At 47.6% G+C, this 17119-nt stretch overlaps 1 protein-coding gene and 1 long non-coding RNA gene across 2 annotated transcripts; one reads left to right on the top strand and one right to left on the bottom strand.

Moving 5' to 3' along the window:
* Positions 1–1098: 1098 nt before the first annotated feature.
* On the bottom strand, positions 1099–5268 carry DUSP1 (dual specificity phosphatase 1). The gene is made up of 4 exons (XM_054488696.2): positions 3590–5268; positions 3160–3305; positions 2581–2800; positions 1099–2138 (listed from the first exon to the last, which is right to left on the bottom strand). Exons 1-4 carry the CDS (start codon positions 3954–3956, stop codon positions 1768–1770), a joined length of 1104 nt encoding a protein of 367 aa, XP_054344671.1. The 5' UTR covers positions 3957–5268; the 3' UTR covers positions 1099–1767.
* On the top strand, positions 5213–15354 carry LOC134739622 (uncharacterized). The gene is made up of 3 exons (XR_010126463.1): positions 5213–5489; positions 10502–10924; positions 15079–15354. It is a non-coding gene; the product is annotated as an uncharacterized LOC134739622 (long non-coding RNA).
* The last annotated feature ends 1765 nt before the right edge of the window (positions 15355–17119 follow it).

Consider the following 17119-nt stretch of genomic DNA (forward strand, 5'->3'; position numbering starts at 1 on the left):
ATTCAGAATATTATCCTAGAACAAGTCAGGTTTAACTGCTTATTGTCAACAAAATGATGAAATCAGAGCAGCAGGTGACCTGAAGGAGGCAACTACCAAAAATGCCATGTCTATATGCAGAAACGCCAGCGTGCATGTCCTCCACAATGTTAGCAATGGTCAGGTTGGGGATGGGCTGTTGCAGGTGATTTCTTTACATGGTATTTTGCTTATAATGCTTGGATTTTTTTTTTTTTTTTTTTTTGCCAATGTATTTAAATTTTCACAAAAACAAAAGCCTTTTTAAAAGCAAAAAGATAGGTCAGGAGTTCGAGACCAGCCTGGCCAACATGGTGAAACGCCGTGTCTACTAAAAATACAAAAATTAGCTGGGCATGGTGATGTGCACCTGTAATCCCAGCTACTTAGGAAGCTGAGGCAGGAGAATGGCTTGAACCTGGCAGGCGGAGGTTGCAGTGAGCCGAGCTCACGCCAGTGCACTCCAGCCTGGGCGACAGAGGGAGACTCCGTCTAAAAAAAAAAAAAAGCCATGAGATGAGCAAGTGAAAGTCCGAAACAGATGTAGATTCCAATTCTCCTATTTCTGCCACTTAGCCATGCTGGGTCTCAGCATCTCATTTGCAAAAGGCCTTGCTGAGTTTCTCTGGGGGCAGGTAGCACACACCTGCCTTATGTCATGTGTTTGGAAAAATGTCTCCTCATAACTCCAGCACAGCTCAGAGATGGGAAGGCGACTTTTTATATTAACCTGAGGAGGGTATTAAATGAAGAAGGCAATCCAGGCAAGTGGCTATTTCCTCCTAGCTTTGGCTCTGGGGACACCTTGGCATCCTGGGTGACATGGTAGGTTACAGAGCTGCGAAAATGGACAGGGGTAGACACACTGATCCAATACTAAGAGTTCAGCTGTAGCGTCTGGTGTTGCATGATACTCACTTGTCTTCCTCTCTTGCAACCCAGCCATTTCATGGGACCAACGGGCCACCACAGGGCATGGGATCACATCTTGACACATTCTGCAGGCCCTTGAAATTCTTCCCTAGTTCACTAGTGGGAGAGGGATTGGGTGTGGTTGCCAAAGAAATAAAAGCATTGAAATTTCAATAGAAATGCCATAATTTATTCCATTGTATAAAAAAGTCATCCTTATGTAACAAAATGTCTTCTTAGAAGAAGAAATATATTATTTCAGGTCATAAATAATCAGCAAACATACAACTGTTGGCAACTAAAAAAAAACCCAACACTGGTATTTTCCATCAGTGCTGAAAACAAACCTGCTTACGATATATTTACAGGATAGTACAGTACTCAAAAACAAAAATTGAGGTATTTGGTTCTTCTAGGAGTAGACAATGACATTTGTGAAGGCAGACACCTACACAAAAATAAATAAGGTATATTCTCATATGTATATGTGTCGTCGGGAATGATAATACTGGTAGGTATGTCAAGCATGAAGAGATTCTACAAAAAACAGGGGTGAGCAAAAAGAAACCAGCTCACACACCGAGTCCTTTCTCTTCTGCCCCATTTTGTCAGATGGACTTGATGTACCCACTATATATTGGTCCCGAATGTGCTGAGTTCAGCAGATGTCTTGACGCTAAGTCATCACCATGACTGCTTAGGAACCCAGTGGAACTCGGGTGAAGTTAAATAAATAAGGACCAGCCCTCTTGAGCCCCTCCCAGAGTTATTGCATTTCTCCTCTCAAGGAGCCTGAAGTCCCAGTGGGATGTGAAGAGCCTCACCTCCCGTGGCCTTTCAGCAGCTGGGAGAGGTCGTAATGGGGCTCTGAAGGTAGCTCAGCGCACTGTTCGTGGAGTGGACAGGGATGGAGACGGGGAAGTTGAACACGGTGGTGGTGGATGTGCCTCGGTCGAGCACAGCCATGGCAGGGCTCCCAGCCTCTGCCGAGCAGTGCGGGGCCAGCACCTGGGACTCAAACTGCAGCAGCTGGCCCATGAAGCTGAAGTTGGGAGAGATGATGCTTCGCCTCTGCTTCACAAACTCAAAGGCCTCGTCCAGCTTGACTCGGTTAGTCCTCATGAGGTAAGCAAGGCAGATGGTGGCTGACCGGGAAATGCCTGCCTGGCAGTGGACAAACACCCTTCCTCCAGCATTCTTGATGGAGTCTGGAAAACAAAAGGAGCGGCTGGTTACTTGAGAGCTCAGGAGAACCACCCCAAGCCCAGGTACAGTGTATCTGAGAAAGGTCATGTGTGTCTTATCTAGAAATGGTCAACATCACCACATGCCATCACATGGATACTGTTCATGGAGGCAACGTGGGCACTGTGCAAAGGATGGCACAGGATTTAAACTCAGACTGGGGATTTCCACTTAGCAGATAGATCTCAGACCAGTCAATTCAACTTTGTGAGCTCCAGTTTGCAAATCTGTAAAGTGGGACATCAAATCAAATTCATATTTTACAGGAATGTTGCCCACACCAGACTGATACTGAATGTGTGGAAGAAGGCTCAGAAGACTTCAAGCTCTTGCCACAGAGGTTGGGCTTAGGGGCTAAAATGAGAAGAGAGAGGCAGAAAAGCCCCAGGCATCCGTTCCATTTACCTATGAAGTCAATGGCCTCGTTGAACCAGGAGCTGATGTCTGCCTTGTGGTTGTCCTCCACAGGGATGCTCTTGTACTGGTAGTGACCCTCAAAATGGTTGGGACAATTGGCTGAGACGTTGATCAAGGCAGTGATGCCCAAGGCATCCAGCATGTCCTTGCGGGAAGCGTGATAGGCACTGCCCAGGTACAGAAAGGGCAGGATTTCCACCGGGCCACCCTGAAATCCAGAAATATCCAACATTCATCAAGCTTGCTCAAAGCCAAGGCCAGTGCCCATACCCACGAAAACTTTCTGCTGGAAAAATCAATTTCAGATACCGAGTGAACTCAGTTCTGTTGCTGGAGGATAAATAAATAGGGAATAAGCCCATTTGCCTGGGCAGGACCAGCAAGTTCATTTCTGTAGAGCCTACAATTAGACTCGACTCCATCAGACCACTTAAATGTGGAATAAATCATATCCCTGTGTCCCCTCCGTTATAAATAATGCTGCAGGTCACTTTCTATATTCTCCCTGGCACTACTCTTCCATGCCTTTGCCAGTTCTTCTCCCCTGTGGCAGGGACACCTACTAACCTGATCGTAGAGTGGGGTACTGCAGGAACTGCACCCAGATTCCGCGCTGTCAGGGACGCTAGTACTCAGGGGAAGGCTGAGCCCCATGGGGGTCGACTGTTTGCTGCACAGCTCCGGGCAGGAAGCCGAAAACGCTTCGTATCCTCCTGGGAATACAAAGACATTTTTTTTTTTTTTCCCATTAGAGACGCCGGGGCAGGGCACCTTCATACAACTCCCCCACCCACCAAGGGCTGGAAGTTTACATCGGAAAGGCCCAGGCAAGTCTTTGTTCCCACAGCCAAACAAAGCCAATGACAAGTTCCAGAGATAAATGTACTCCAGCGCCCACGCGCTGCAGGTGGGGCGACCCTCCGGGAGCCGAGAGCCAGGGGTACCGGGCAAAACCTCAGGGGTGTGCGGCCCGCCCCGAGCTTCCCCGAGGGCGTACCTTTGAGGAAGAAGACTTGCGCGGCGCGCGCCTCGCGGCAGAGCGCGCCGGCCGCCAGGGCCAGGGTGCCGTCGCGCTTGGCGCCGTCCAGGGCGGCGCTGCGCTCGTCCAGCAACACCACGGCGTGGTAGGCGCCGGCCAGCAGGCGGCCGCGCAGCTCGGCGTTGGGCACGATGTGCTCCAGGCCCATGGCGCCCTTGGCCCGGCGCCGCACGATGGTGCTGAAGCGCACGTTGACAGAGCCGGCGATGTGGCCGGCGTTGAAAGCGAAGAAAGAGCGGCAGTCCAGCAGCAGGCATTGCGCCGCTCGCTCCCCCAGCAGCGCCCGCAGGCCTCCAGCGTCCAGGGTGCCCACTTCCATGACCATGGCCGGCCTCAGCGCCCCCAGCGTGATCGGCCCTGCGGTGCTCTTTGTCTGTCCTCGGGGCCAAGGGCAGGGCGGCGCTTTTCGAGGAAAAGCTAGACCCCCGGGTCTCTCTGCGCCGAACCAAAAGCCGCTTTTGGACTGAGAGAGGAGCGTCACGCGGGGCTCCGGGCTCCTCGGTTTCTTCGCGGTTTCCCCGACTGCCCCTCCGACCCGCGTCCACACACAGCCCAAATGTCCTTCGCAACGAGCCTGGCCCGGGGAGCGCGTTTATATGCGGCCTTTCGGGGACGGGGCGGGCCAGACCCGCGCTCAGGGGGAGGGGGGTGTTTGTTTGAATGGTGATCACGTGACGGGGCGGTGACGTCACCCGCCCTGCCAGGCCAGGCGCCGCCGAGCCAGAGGGGAAGACGTCATCAGCCTCGGAGCTGGGTCCGCTCGCCGCGCGCTGGCTCGCGGCCCGGCCCCCGCGCTGCTGTCCGACCTGCTCTTGGCGCGTCCCCAGGGACCGGGCCCGCGCCGCGTTCCAGGCCCAGCGGGGAGGAGGAGGGCTCGCTGCCAGCTGAGGCTGACCTCCGGGATGCGAGCGGCCGGGAGAACGGGCGACGTGCCACCTGCCTTGGCCTCGCCGCTCCTCCCTCTCTCCCTCCTCGAGTCCCCCTTCCCCGTGCCCCTCGGCCGCCGACCTGAACCGAAAGGGGCTTCCTGTGCTTTTGCATACTCTTGTGCCCCGTTCTCTCATTTCCTCATCACTAACAGGCGGGGAAACTGAGCTTCCCCAGGCGAAGCGACAGACTTGCCCAGAACCACACTACTGGGGTGGGGGCAGCAAAGAGGCGCCTAAGATGAAGTTTAGAGAAAAATGAACAACTCTGCCGATAGAAAAGTCGTCCCTACCAAGACCGACTCCAGCGAGTTGGGGCGGAGAGGTTCAGGGCAATGCTTTCCTGTTTCCCAGACTTTCTTTAAGGTGGCTCTAAAATATCAACATTTGCCATGAAAGTGTAAGCAAGCAAACCCCCACCGGGAAATAATGCTATTCCTAGTCTTGTGGCCCCGGGAAGACTTGGAGCCAAGGGAGGCAAGTCAGGGGGCTGAAATCCCGGTGAGGGGTCACAAGGCCCCGCAGTGGATTCCAGGGTTTGGCGTTTGGAGGGGTGAGGGGCGACCCGCAGCGCGACTCGACGGCGCCCCCCAGGGGCCGCCCGACACGTTTCGGTCACCTTGGCTCCAGACCGAGCCTCTCCATCCCTTTCTTTATTATACAAATAGGCAGTATACTGAGTGAGCGCCCACTAAGCGCTGGGCTGGGGGTCTCCAACCCGGAACAGAAGCCGGCCACAACCCTCGCTCCTTGTCCTCGCGGCCGTTATAGGCCGAAAGCAAAATCCAATCCCGGGCCATTCTGGGCGGATTGCCGGAACCTGGATCGCAACGCTTGGGAAGACCCCCGCCCCGCCCAGCGATATACGTGCCCTGAGTCCCAGTGACGGCCCCCTGGACAGCGGAGCCTGCTGCAGCGACGCGACGCGCTAGGTACACAAACATAAACATTGCGCCACCCGCCCGGGTGCCGAGTCAGGAACATTCTGCGGTTTCCTCCCCTCCTGGGGGAGGGGATTTCGCTGGCCACCCTGTGTCGTCGCTGTGCGAGCTGTATCACCAGTGGCAACTTCTGCATTTGCCTCGCTTAGCCTGTGTGTTTTCGCCTGCGCAAATGTTCTGCCTGGATTCTTCTAGAAAAGTTCAGGGCATGGAGTGCTTTTTTTTTAAAAGGGCGTTTTCTACCTTCATTTGAACATTGGTCGAGGACAGCAAAGAGGTTCTCAGATAAGAGCAACACCCTCCCTGTATGGAGAGATAGAAGAAAAAGAAATTGTTTATACTACTTATTCAGCTGAGGAACTCAACATAGTTTTTGCGTTGAATCATAGAATGTTACAGCTGCTGACTTTTCACTGCATACCGACTTGATTTGTCCCATTTTTTTTTTTTTCTCACCAAGAGCATTTATTATACCTTCCCCTACCGAAATTTTTCAAAAAGAAAACTTTTTTAAGAGCTGGGCGCTGTGGCTCACACCTGTAATCCCAGCACTTTGGGAGGCCGAGGGGGGCGGATCATGAGGTCAGGAGATGGAGACCATCCTGGCCAACATGGTGAAACCCTGTCTCTACTAAAAATACAAAAATTAGCTGGGCGTGGTGGTGGGCGCCTGTAATCCCAGTTACTCGAGTGGCTGAGGCAAGAGAATGGCTTGAACCCGGGAGGCGGAGGTTGCAGTGAGCCAGGATCACGCCACTGCACTCCAGCCTGGTGACAGAGCAAGACTCTGTCTCAAAAAAGAAAGGAAAGAAAACTTTTTAATACCATTATCACAGTAGTAGTGGCACAGTTTGGCCCTAGAGCCAGGTGTCTGCTGGCCTCTCCTGATTTTCTGTCTCCTCCCTTGCTGGAAAGAGTGCAGAGAGTAGACTTGAACCCTGTCATTTTGCTGCTGGATGGTCAGAGGTGAGTCTCGACCCCTACTGAGCCTCCAAGCCCACATCTGTACAGTGCGTCTACACTGGCCCACTTTGTAGACGGTTTGAGGCCCAAGTGAGAGATGGGGGGTTTAGGGAACCCAGGCCCTACCTCACCCCTGGTCTGTATGATTCACTGTATCTCTAGGGTTTCCCCTTCCCAGCAGAACGGTTCTTTATATATCATCATGCCCCTGTGCCTTTCAGAGACTTGCCTCAGAACCAGGTAGAAGGTCACTGCAAGCCATCTGCTTATGAGAGACATCGGTGGACAGGGGCCCAACTCAGGGAGAGCTCCTCTTTAAGACCCACTAACACACAGTGCTCGGGGTCAGTGGGTCACCTGCCCGGAGACAAGTGGTAAACGTGTAGCCACCTAGGCCCCCAATCCAGGCAGTGGAGATGCTGCTTCTGACTGAGGATGGAGCCAAAGAGAGCCCAGCGGAATCTGGTCACTGTAACCACAGAAGGAGTGAGGGACTGGACTTGTGGGCCTGGCTGCCAGAGGGAGTGAAGCAGATAAATCAGTGGCTGTTGACTCAGGGGAGAGAATTGGGCCTTTCTGACCTGGGCTGTTCCCAATTCTACCTAGTCCTGCTTAGGAATAAACCTGGAGACAGTGAGGAGTAGCGGGAAGAAGGGTTCAGGGTTCCATACTCCCCAAAAAGCTGGCCTGGATTTTCTACCTTTAATGTGTGGCCTTGAGTAAGTGCCCCCATGGTGCTGAGCTCCACCCGCTCCTTCCCATGATGGAGAGAATAATAATAACATTCACCTCTAGGGACTCTGGGGAGACTCAGTGTAGCCAGGGTTGGCCCTAGCTCACAATCCCTGTCCTAATCCTGCTCTCAAAGGCGACTTTGGATCTCTCTTGGGATCACAGGAAAAGAAAAGAGTTGAGCTCCCGCTGATGACAGTCAGAAAGAGGCCCCCGCTCACTGTCTGCTTGGTAACCTTGGGCGAGCAGCTTACCATTTCTGAGCCTCTGTTTCCCCATTTGTAAACTGGGAATAATATCCATTTAGGACCAAGTAAAACAGTGTATAAGAACCTGATGTGGATGACACCCAAAGAGGGTGCTCTCAAGAGAGGGAGCAGAGCCCCACATTCATGTTCCCTCTTTCAAAACCCACAGCCTTTTTCCTGTGTCCCCTGTGGTGTATGGGGGTTCCTCCCCTCAATATCCTTCTATAACTCCCCATTTCTTAGCAAATCCAAAACTCATTGCCACTGGGCCTCGGCCGTCTATATGGCTCAGCTTCCCACTCTCTTTTCGTTCTCTCTTGTGCTCCAGGAAAATTCTGTGGGCCTGTGTTCCTAGAATGTTCTTGTGCTCTCCCACATCTTTGCTCACATTCCTCCCCCTCCCCCTGCCAGACAGTGGCCCCTCTGGGCTCCCCCATAGTCTTTCCAGGTGAAGACTCCTCTGGTTTCTCCAATTTCTCCCTCTCCTGCGTCTGGAGGAGATTGTCTGTATATTCTGATTGTGTACAAGTCACCTAGATCTTTGTCATACTCCTCCCAGGTTGTAAGTTTGTCAGCTTGAGGGCAAGGGGTGTGTTTTTCTCAACATTGCACTCCGCAGCCTACTACCTTTGATGCAGTGCCTGGCACATAGTAGATTCACAATTTGAGAAACAGTAGAATTGTTTCAAAGGGTACTGTTGAAAAGTGTCAGAAGAGAGGAGGGTGGTCATTGACACTTATTAGGCCTCACTTCTGGGCCAGGTGCATTACAGATATCATTCCATGAATCTATCAGTGATCCTGTGAGGTGCTTGTTGTCCCCAATTTATAGGCAAGGAAAGAGGCTCAGAGAGGAGACATGCCAAAGGTCACATGCCTGAGGTTATAAAGCTGATAATCATCAGACACAGATCCAAATCCAGCGCCTGTCTGACTTGAGAGAGGGAGCTGGGCCTGGGTCTGTTAAGGCCTCCGCGTCTGCCAGCCCCCTGTCTGGCAGCACTGCCTGAAGCCTCTGCCTCCCAGCTTCCTGGAGCTCTTCTCGCTGGACGGAGTGGTCCCTGGTGTCAGCCCAGTAGGGAGCCTGGAGCCTTCTAAGACTCCCAACTCAGGCCCTAGTGCCGCTGCTAAAGAGACTCTGTAGCCACTCAGGCCTACCTTGAGGGACTGGCAAGGGGCTGACTTCATCCTCTACACCCAGGCAGTTGGGACAGAGCTAGCTGCCGTTGCACAATCTTTACAAACAGATCTCCATGCTCAGACCTGGCAGGGCCCACAGAGCTGTGTCATCCTGTCTAACCTCCTCATTTGAGAATCAAGGGCCCAGAGAGGTTAGGCAATCTGTCCAAAGTCACACAGTGTTCAGAACATTCTAACTGTAGTCAGCATTGTGTGAGCTGTGTGTCCAAACCCTTAAGAGTGTTTATCTTTGGAAGGTGGAGTTCCTCTCATTTTCTTCCTTATGACTCTGAATGATTTGAACTTTTTAAACTTAAATGTGTTGTAACTTTTGTAACGAAGAATAAAAGATAAGATCAGAAGGCAACCATATGTAGGTAACGGCATTGTTAAAACCAAATTACAGAGTTAGACTGCCTGGATTAGAATCCCGGCTTGCTTACTCACCAGCTGTGTGTATTTGGGCAAGTTACTTTACCTCTGTGAGACTCAGTTTTCTCATCTTTAAAGCGGGAATAATAATCATATTGATCTTGTAGGGCTAATAGGAAGGTTATATAAAACAGTGATTGGCACATTAGAGCCTGTGAGACAAACCTAGCTCGCTACCTCCTTCTGTACAAACCACAAACTAAGACTGGTTTTTATATTTTAAGTAGTTGGGGGAAAAAAAATCAAAAGAAAAATCTCATTTTATGACATGTGAATGTCATATAAAATTCAAACTTCGGTGTCCATAAATAAAGTTTTATTGGAACACAGCCACACCCGTTCCTTTACGTGGTATCTGTGGCTGCTGTCACACTACAATGGGAGGTATATATTGTGACAGAGACAGTATGGCTCACAAAGCCTCAAATATTTACCCAAGTCCCTTTACAGGAAAGTTTGCCAACCCCTGATAGGAGCTCATGGATGAAAAGTACTGTAGAACAATGCCTGACACAGAGTAAGTGTTTAGAAAACTTTGTTATTATTATTATATAGGTATTTATAAAATCTTCTTCCCTTCCGATGTTTTTAAAAGCAGTAATTGCTTTCATCATATAATTCATTGTGTTGAAGGTACAGTTTTCGTATTTTAGCATTTCTCAGAGTGTAACAATTGGAGGCATGTCATCATTAATTGACAGCATTTTTCTTTCTTAATGGTGCACAGATTAATGAAAGGGCCTCAGAACTGATGACATCTTAGAGCGAGTAGGTGCGGTAAAGTATAAAAGGTTTAAGATGGAAAAGAATTAAAGTGCTACAGTCATTCAGTTAACAGCCGTTCTAGTGGTGGGACAGACTTGTTAAGTGCCAGGATAGAAACTGGGTAGCCCAGGAAAGATGCCCAGAGGAGGGGACGTCTACTTGGAGATGTAAAGGCTGATGTAGGATAGAAATACCTGGAGGAAATGCCTTTGAGAGGTGGGCCTCAGTTACCTACCACTTTCCCCCAGAAGCCTCACCTCCCCATAAAATAAGAATAGTAATAACCCCTAAAGACCACTTTGTGATTCCTTTTCTTTATTTTTTTTTTTTTCAGTTGGAGTCTCGCTCTGTCGCCCAGGCTGGAGTACAGTGACGCGATCTCAGCTCACTGCAACCTCCGCTTCCAGAGTTCAAGCGATTCTGCTACCTCAGACTCCTGAGTAGCTGGGATTACAGCACCTGCCACCACGCCTGGCTAATTTTTGTATTTTTAGTAGAGACAGGGTTTCACCATGTTGGTCAGGCTGGTCTCGAACTCCTGACCTCATGATCTACCTGCCTTGGCCTCCCAAAGTGCTGGGATTACAGGCGTGAGCCACTGCGACCGGCTTATCAATGATCATTTCTATCTCTCCCACTAGCTTGGAAGCAAGGGCATGGTTTCTTGTCTCTCTTGGACCCCAGTATAAATCTCAAAGCAAGGCTTGTTGGACAAATAAATGAAGACAAGCCCAAGAGCCCAGGAAAACGACCGGGAACAGCAGGGCCTCCATGACTCACACAAGCTTCATCCCTGAACCAAGGACGCAGCCTGCCAACAATGGCCCCAAGCCACACCCCGCCACTGGGGGAACTGATGCTGTGGTGAGAAGTGACAGCTTTCTGTTGATTCTCTTTTTTTTTTTTTAAACAGAATATGAATTGAGACGTAATTTCATTTTCATAATCAGAACCTAACACTTAGTAACTAATGTTGGTGGAAGCAAATGAGATCGCAGTTTGTCTGTTCCAAACTCATCTCTGGGAAAAGGAGGAGGAAAAATTATTGGCACTATCTTCAGAATCATAGCTGAAGATGCAGAAATTGTTCATCCCAATGTTGCCTTTGTAAGTAACGTGGGGGCAGTTCTTATTAGTAATTGCCAATCTCTACTAAGACACAGTACTTTGCTAGGCGCTTTATATTCATTTCCTGGTATGATCATGACATTAACCCTGTGAAATGGGTACCCTGACTATCTCCATGTGAAGAAATGGGGGAACTGAGGACCAGAGAGGTGAACTAACTTGTCCAAAGACACACAGTAAGGGGTCTGACTCTCCGCTTTCTAAGATTTTTGTTGTTATCTCTCCACAGCACATAGCGGGCATAGTATGAAGGTGGCATGCTGCACAATTTCACTGTTTGTTTCTTGGAATAATAATTTATAGGGGGCTGCTTCTAGATTCCAAAGGAAAGAGAAAGGAAATATGCCCCAAACTCAGGCTTTCTGCGTGGCCCTGCCTGACTCACTGAGCTGCATTGGACAAATGATTCATTCACTGGCCTTGACCTCAGTGGGTTTGGCCACCCATTGAGAGTGAAGTCACACCTCCAGCACTGCGATGCACTCATTGATCCACTCACCTAGCTTCATGACAGGCAAGAAAGAGGCCTGTGTGAGCCTGCCCGGGATCAGCGACAGGAGAGCACACAAGTGTTTCTGGATATCCTCAAGCTGTAGCTGGGCTGCTCAATTCTTCCCTAGGAGATCCTCCGGGGGCCTGAATTAGTTTGCTAGGGCTTCCGTAACAAAGTGCCACAGACTGAGCGACTTAAATAAAAATGTGTCATCTCATGGTTCTGGAGGCTGGAAGCCTGAGATCAAGGTGCTGGGGATTAGGACTTGAACATATGTTTTTTGGGGACACACTTCAACCCGTCGGAGGGCCTGTGCCCCAAAGAGAGCCTCCTTCTGTGTGCAGTGAAGGTGCGAGTTCTAAACATGAGAAAAAAACAGCCCTTGTTCTTGGATAGGGTGACTCAATACCACAAACAGGTCCAATTGGCCCAGGTAAGTATATCCATTTAACATGAACGTCACAAAAATATTGAGGGTAGGTGTTTTTTTCTGGAGTTAAACAAGTTGATTCTGGAGTTGATATGAAATAATAAACAAGCAAAAATAGCCAGAATTTTTTTTTTAAAAGAGGGCAGTGGGGTGGAGGTAAGCCCTACCAGACATTAAAATACACCCTAAAGCTCCTGTAATTGGCAGGGCACAGTGGCTCATGCCTGTAACCCCAGCACTTTGAGAGGCTGTGATGGGAGGATTGCTTGAGCCCAGCAGTTTCAGACCAGCTTGAGCAACATAGCGAGACTCCGTCTCTACAAAAATGAAAAATTAAAAATTAGCTAAGTGTGGTGGTGTGCCCCCATAATCTCAGCTGTTCCAGAAGTTGAGGTGGAAGGTTTGCTTAAGCCAAGGAATCTGAGGCTGCATTGAGCCATGATCACACCACTGCACTCCAGCCTGAGGGACGGAGTGAGATCGTGTCTCTAAATTTTTTTTTTTTTTTTTTTTTTTTTGAGACAGAGTCTCACTCACTTTGTCACCCAGGCTGGAGTGCCGTGGTGTGATTTCATCTCACTGCAACCTCTGCCGCCCATGTTCAAGCAATTCCCCTTCCTCGGCCTCCCAAGTAGCTGGGATTATAGGCGCCTGCCACTGCGCCCAGCTAATTTTTGTAGTTTTTAGTAGAGACAGGGTTTCATCATCTTGGCCAGGCTGGTCTTGAACTCCTGACCTCATGATCCAGCCGCCTCAGCCTCCCAAACTGCTGGGATTACAGGCGTCAGCCACCACGCCCGGCCTCTAAATATTTTTTTTTAATGTTTTAAAGCCTCTGTAATAAAAATGGTGTACCTGGAAACGAATAGCCAGACAGACCAATGGAACACTATAGAAAGTCCAGAAATGTATCCAAGTACACAGGAAGATTTGGTGCACGGCCAAGGTGGCGTCTCGGATCACTGGGACATAAGACTTCTTAATAAACAGTGCTGGAACCATGGGATTGCATTTAGAAAAAAGATAAAAGTGGATCCATACCTCACACCAAACATTGGAATAAACACCAAATGGTCCAGAGATCCAGATTTTAAAAAACGAAACCTTACAACTTCTTTTTTATTTTTCTTTTTTCATTTTTTAAGACTAGTCAACTACAGTAGTGAGAAGAGGGGAAAGGGTAGAACAAGGAGTTTGATCAGTAACTGACAGTCAACAATTCATTGAGATAACTCACTACCTTTGAACTAGCCAAGGAAAGTTTACAACTCTTTTTTTTTTTTTGAGACAGAGTCTCACTTTGTCACCCAGGCTGGAGTGCCATGGAGCAATCTCTGCTCATTGTAGCCTCCGCCTCCCAGGTTCAAAAGTTTCCTGCCTCAGCCTCCTGAGTAGCTGAGACTACAGGCACCCACCACCATGCCTGGCTAATTTTTCTATTTTTAGTAGAAATGGGGTTTCACCATTGTTGGTCAGGCTGGTCTCAAACTCCTGACCTCAAGTGATCCGTCTGCCTTGGCCTCCCAAAGTGCTGGGATTACAGGTGTGAGCCACCACGCCGGCCAGTTTACAACTTTTAAAAGAAAACAGAGGGAAATGTATTTATAACCCAGGAGTGAGAAAATTTTTTATCTATTTAGGACTCAAAAGCCACAAATAATGAAAGGAAATTTTGATAAATTCAACTATATAAAAATTAAAGCCAAATTTTTAGAAAGCTTTTTATGCCTAAAGCTCCTTAAGCAAAGTTAAATTTTATTTAAAAAAAGGGCAAATGCGGCCGGGCGCGATGGCTCATGCCTGTAATCCCAGCACTTTGGGAGGCCGAGGCAGGTGGATCACGAGGTCAGGAGATCAAGACCATCCTGGCTAACATGGTGAAACCCCATCTCTACTGAAAAAACAACAACAACAACAAAAATTAGCCGGGCATGGGGATGGGCGCCTGTAGTCCCAGCTAGTCTGGAGGCTGAGGCAGGAGAATGGCGTGAACCCAGGAGGTGGAGCTTGCAGTGAGCCAAGATCACACCACTGCACTCCAGCCTGGGCAACAGAGTGAGACTCCATCTCAAAAATAAATAAATAAATAAAAATTAAAAGTAAAAAAAAGCAAATGGGAAAAAAAAATTTGTAATTTACAGATGAAGGCCAATTCCACCAATCTTAAAGGAGTTCTTAAAAACAGAGGATGAAAAAGCCAAAAATATTGTTTTAAAATAGACAAAAACCGTGAGCAGATAGTTTACAGAAAAAGAACTACGGTCCTTCTGAACACGTAAAATGCCCATTCTTTTTTTTTTTTTTTTTCTCCTTTTTGAGACAGAGTCTCACTCTGTCACCCAGTCTGGAGTGCAATGGCATGATCTCAGCTCACTGCAACCTCCGTCTCCCGGGTTCAAGCTATTCTCCTGTCTCAGCCTCCCCAGTAGCTGGGACTATAGGCACCCGCCACCACACCTGGCTAATTTTGTAATTTTAGTAGAGACAGGGTTTCACCATGTCCTGACCTCAGGTGATCTGCCTGCCTCGGCCTCCCAAAGTGCTGGGATTACAGGCATGAGCCACCGCACCTGGCCAAGATTCCAATTGTTAATCATAATAAGAGACAAGAAAATTACTTAAGAGACTGTTTCTCATCCATCATCAGATTAGCCAAAATCCAAAAACTTGACAGCACCCTCTGGGACAAGGGAAACCTGACTATGGACTGGATATTAGGTGATGTTATGGAATTGTTAACTTTGGTGGGTGCCTAGAAGAATATGTTGTTCTTCAGAGATGCATGCTGAAGTATTTAGCAGAGAAGGGTCATGATGTTGGCAACTTGGTCTCAAATGGTTTGGGGAGGAAAAATATGCACACAAATAAATCAATTAATCTTGGCAAAACATTAACAATTGTTGAGTCTCTCTGATGGGCATAAGGGTGTTCACGTGCAATGCTGTTGAGCCCAGAGGGCATTATGCTGAGTGAAATAAGCCAGACACAGAACGGGATCCCACTTACATGTGGAATCTTAAAAGTCGAGCTCATAAAATCAAAGAATAGAATTGTGGTTGCAAAGCACTGGGAGGTAGGGGAAATAGGGACATGTTGGTCAAAGGGTACAAACTTTCAGTTATTGAGGATGAATAAGGGTTAAGGTTAGGGTTAGGATCAAGTACACCTTATATTTATATAATTTTATTTGTCAATTATACCTCAATAAAGCTGAAGAAAGCCACCACTAAGAAAACGAAAAGAGAAGCAGCAGACTAGGAGAAAATATTTGCAAAACCAAATCTGATAACGGACTTGTATCCAGTATTTGCAAAGAACTTCTACAACTTAGTAACAACAACAACAACAACAACAAAGGAGCAAAATCCCCGGTGGTCTAGCGGTTAGGATTAAAAAAGAAAGAGAAAAGAAGCAAAATATATGAACAGCTATTTCTCCAAAGGAGATATACCAAAAGCTAATAAACATGTGCACAGATGCTCAACATCATTAGTCATTAGGGAAATACAGATTAAAATCACCATGAGGTACTAGTTCACACACACTAGAATGACTAATCAAAGACAGATAACAAAAGTTGGCTAGGATGTGGAGAAACAGAACTGCTATGGTTTTAATGTCCCCTCTAAAACCCATGTTGAAATTTAATTGCCATTTGCAGTATTAAGTAGTGGGACCTTTATAAACTACCCAGTCTGTGGTATTCTGTTATAGCAGCAGAAAACAAACTAAGACAAGAACCCTCATACATTGCAGGTGGGAATATAAAGTGGTGCAGCCTCTTTGGAAAACAGTTTGGAGGTTCCTCAAAAAGTTAAACACAATTACCATATGATCCAGCAATTCCACTCCCTAGGTATCTACCCAAGAGAAATGAAAACAGGTACTATACAAAGACTTGTGAGTCACTGTTCATACAGCATAATCCACAATAGCCAAACACTGGAAACAACCTAAATATCCATCCACTGATGAATGAGTAGGCAAAATGTGCTCTATCCATGCACTGGAACACTATTCAACAACAGAAAGGAGCAAACTGCTGACACACGCTGCCGTATGGATGAACCTCAAAGGTGGGAAAGTGCAAGAAGCTAGGCACAAGGAACTGCGTATTGTATGATTCCATTTATATGAAATGCCCAGAAAGGCAAATTTAGAGAAACAGTAAACAGATTAATGGCTGGGGCTGAGGTGGGAACATGATTATCTGTAAGTGGGCATCAGGGAGGAATCTTCCTGGGAACCATGAGAATGTTCTAGAATTGATTTTTAATTAATTTTTGTTGTTGTTGTTGTTCTTTGAGATGGAGTCTCGCATTGTTGCCTGGGCTGAAGTACAATGGCGGGATCTCGGCTCACTCCGACCTCCACCTCCCGGGTTCAAGGGATTCTCCTGCCTCAGCCTCCTGAGTAGCTGGGATTATAGGCGCCCACCACCACACCCAGCTAATTTTTTGTATTTTTAGTAGAAACAGGGTTTCACTATATTGGCCAGGCTGGTATTGAACTCCTGACCTCATGATCCGCCCGCCTCGGCCACCCAAATTGCTGGGATTACAGTCTTGAGCCAACGCACCTGGCCCTTTAATTAATTTTTTAAGAGATGGGATCTTGTTCTGTTGCCCAGGCTGGAGTACAGTGGTGTGATCCTGGCTCACCACAGCCTCAACCTCCCAGGCACAATCAATCCTCCCACCTTAGCTTCCTGAGTAGCCGGGACTGTAGGCATGAACAACTGTGCCTGACTAATTTTTAAATTTTTTTTTGTAGAGATGGAGTCTTGCTTTGTTGCCCAGGCTAGTCTTAAACTCCTGGGCTCAAGCAGTCCTCCAGCCTCAGCCTCTCAAGTAGCTGGGATTAAAGGCACAGGCAATTGCTCCTGGCTATAAAATTGATTTATAGTGATGGTTGCACTACTTGGTAAAGTTACAAAAAAACATTGAATTGTATACTTGAATAGGTTGAATTTTACAGTATTTAAATTGTACCTCAATAGATCTATTTTTTAAAAAAGATTCAAGGTTCTTTTTTTATGGTAATCGAGTATTTTATTTGTTCTGTCCATTAATAGCTATTATTTGAGAACATTTACAATATTAATGGAGCTTAATCTAAGATAAATTTAACTTACTTTTTTAAATATCTCAATACTGGGCATTAATTAAAAAAAATAGTCAAAATAATTATGGTCAAAATTATGCCAAAAACTTAAAAACAAATGCTTCGTATTAGTATGTCTACACACAGT

This window comes from Pongo pygmaeus, chromosome 4, assembly GCF_028885625.2.
Source record: "Pongo pygmaeus isolate AG05252 chromosome 4, NHGRI_mPonPyg2-v2.0_pri, whole genome shotgun sequence".
Lineage (NCBI taxonomy): Eukaryota > Metazoa > Chordata > Mammalia > Primates > Hominidae > Pongo > Pongo pygmaeus.

What these genes read in the sequence shown, in the direction of transcription:
- DUSP1 (XM_054488696.2), bottom strand. Translation starts at nt 3,956, where the DNA reads ATGGTCATGGAAGTGGGCACCCTGGACGCTGGAGGCCTGCGGGCGCTG. An exon ending in GCAAGTCTTCTTCCTCAAAG is followed by an intron (nt 3,306 to 3,589) that starts GTACGCCCTCGG and finishes TTGTATTCCCAG; the next exon opens with GAGGATACGAAGCGTTTTCG. An exon ending in GTACCCCACTCTACGATCAG is followed by an intron (nt 2,801 to 3,159) that starts GTTAGTAGGTGT and finishes TCTGGATTTCAG; the next exon opens with GGTGGCCCGGTGGAAATCCT.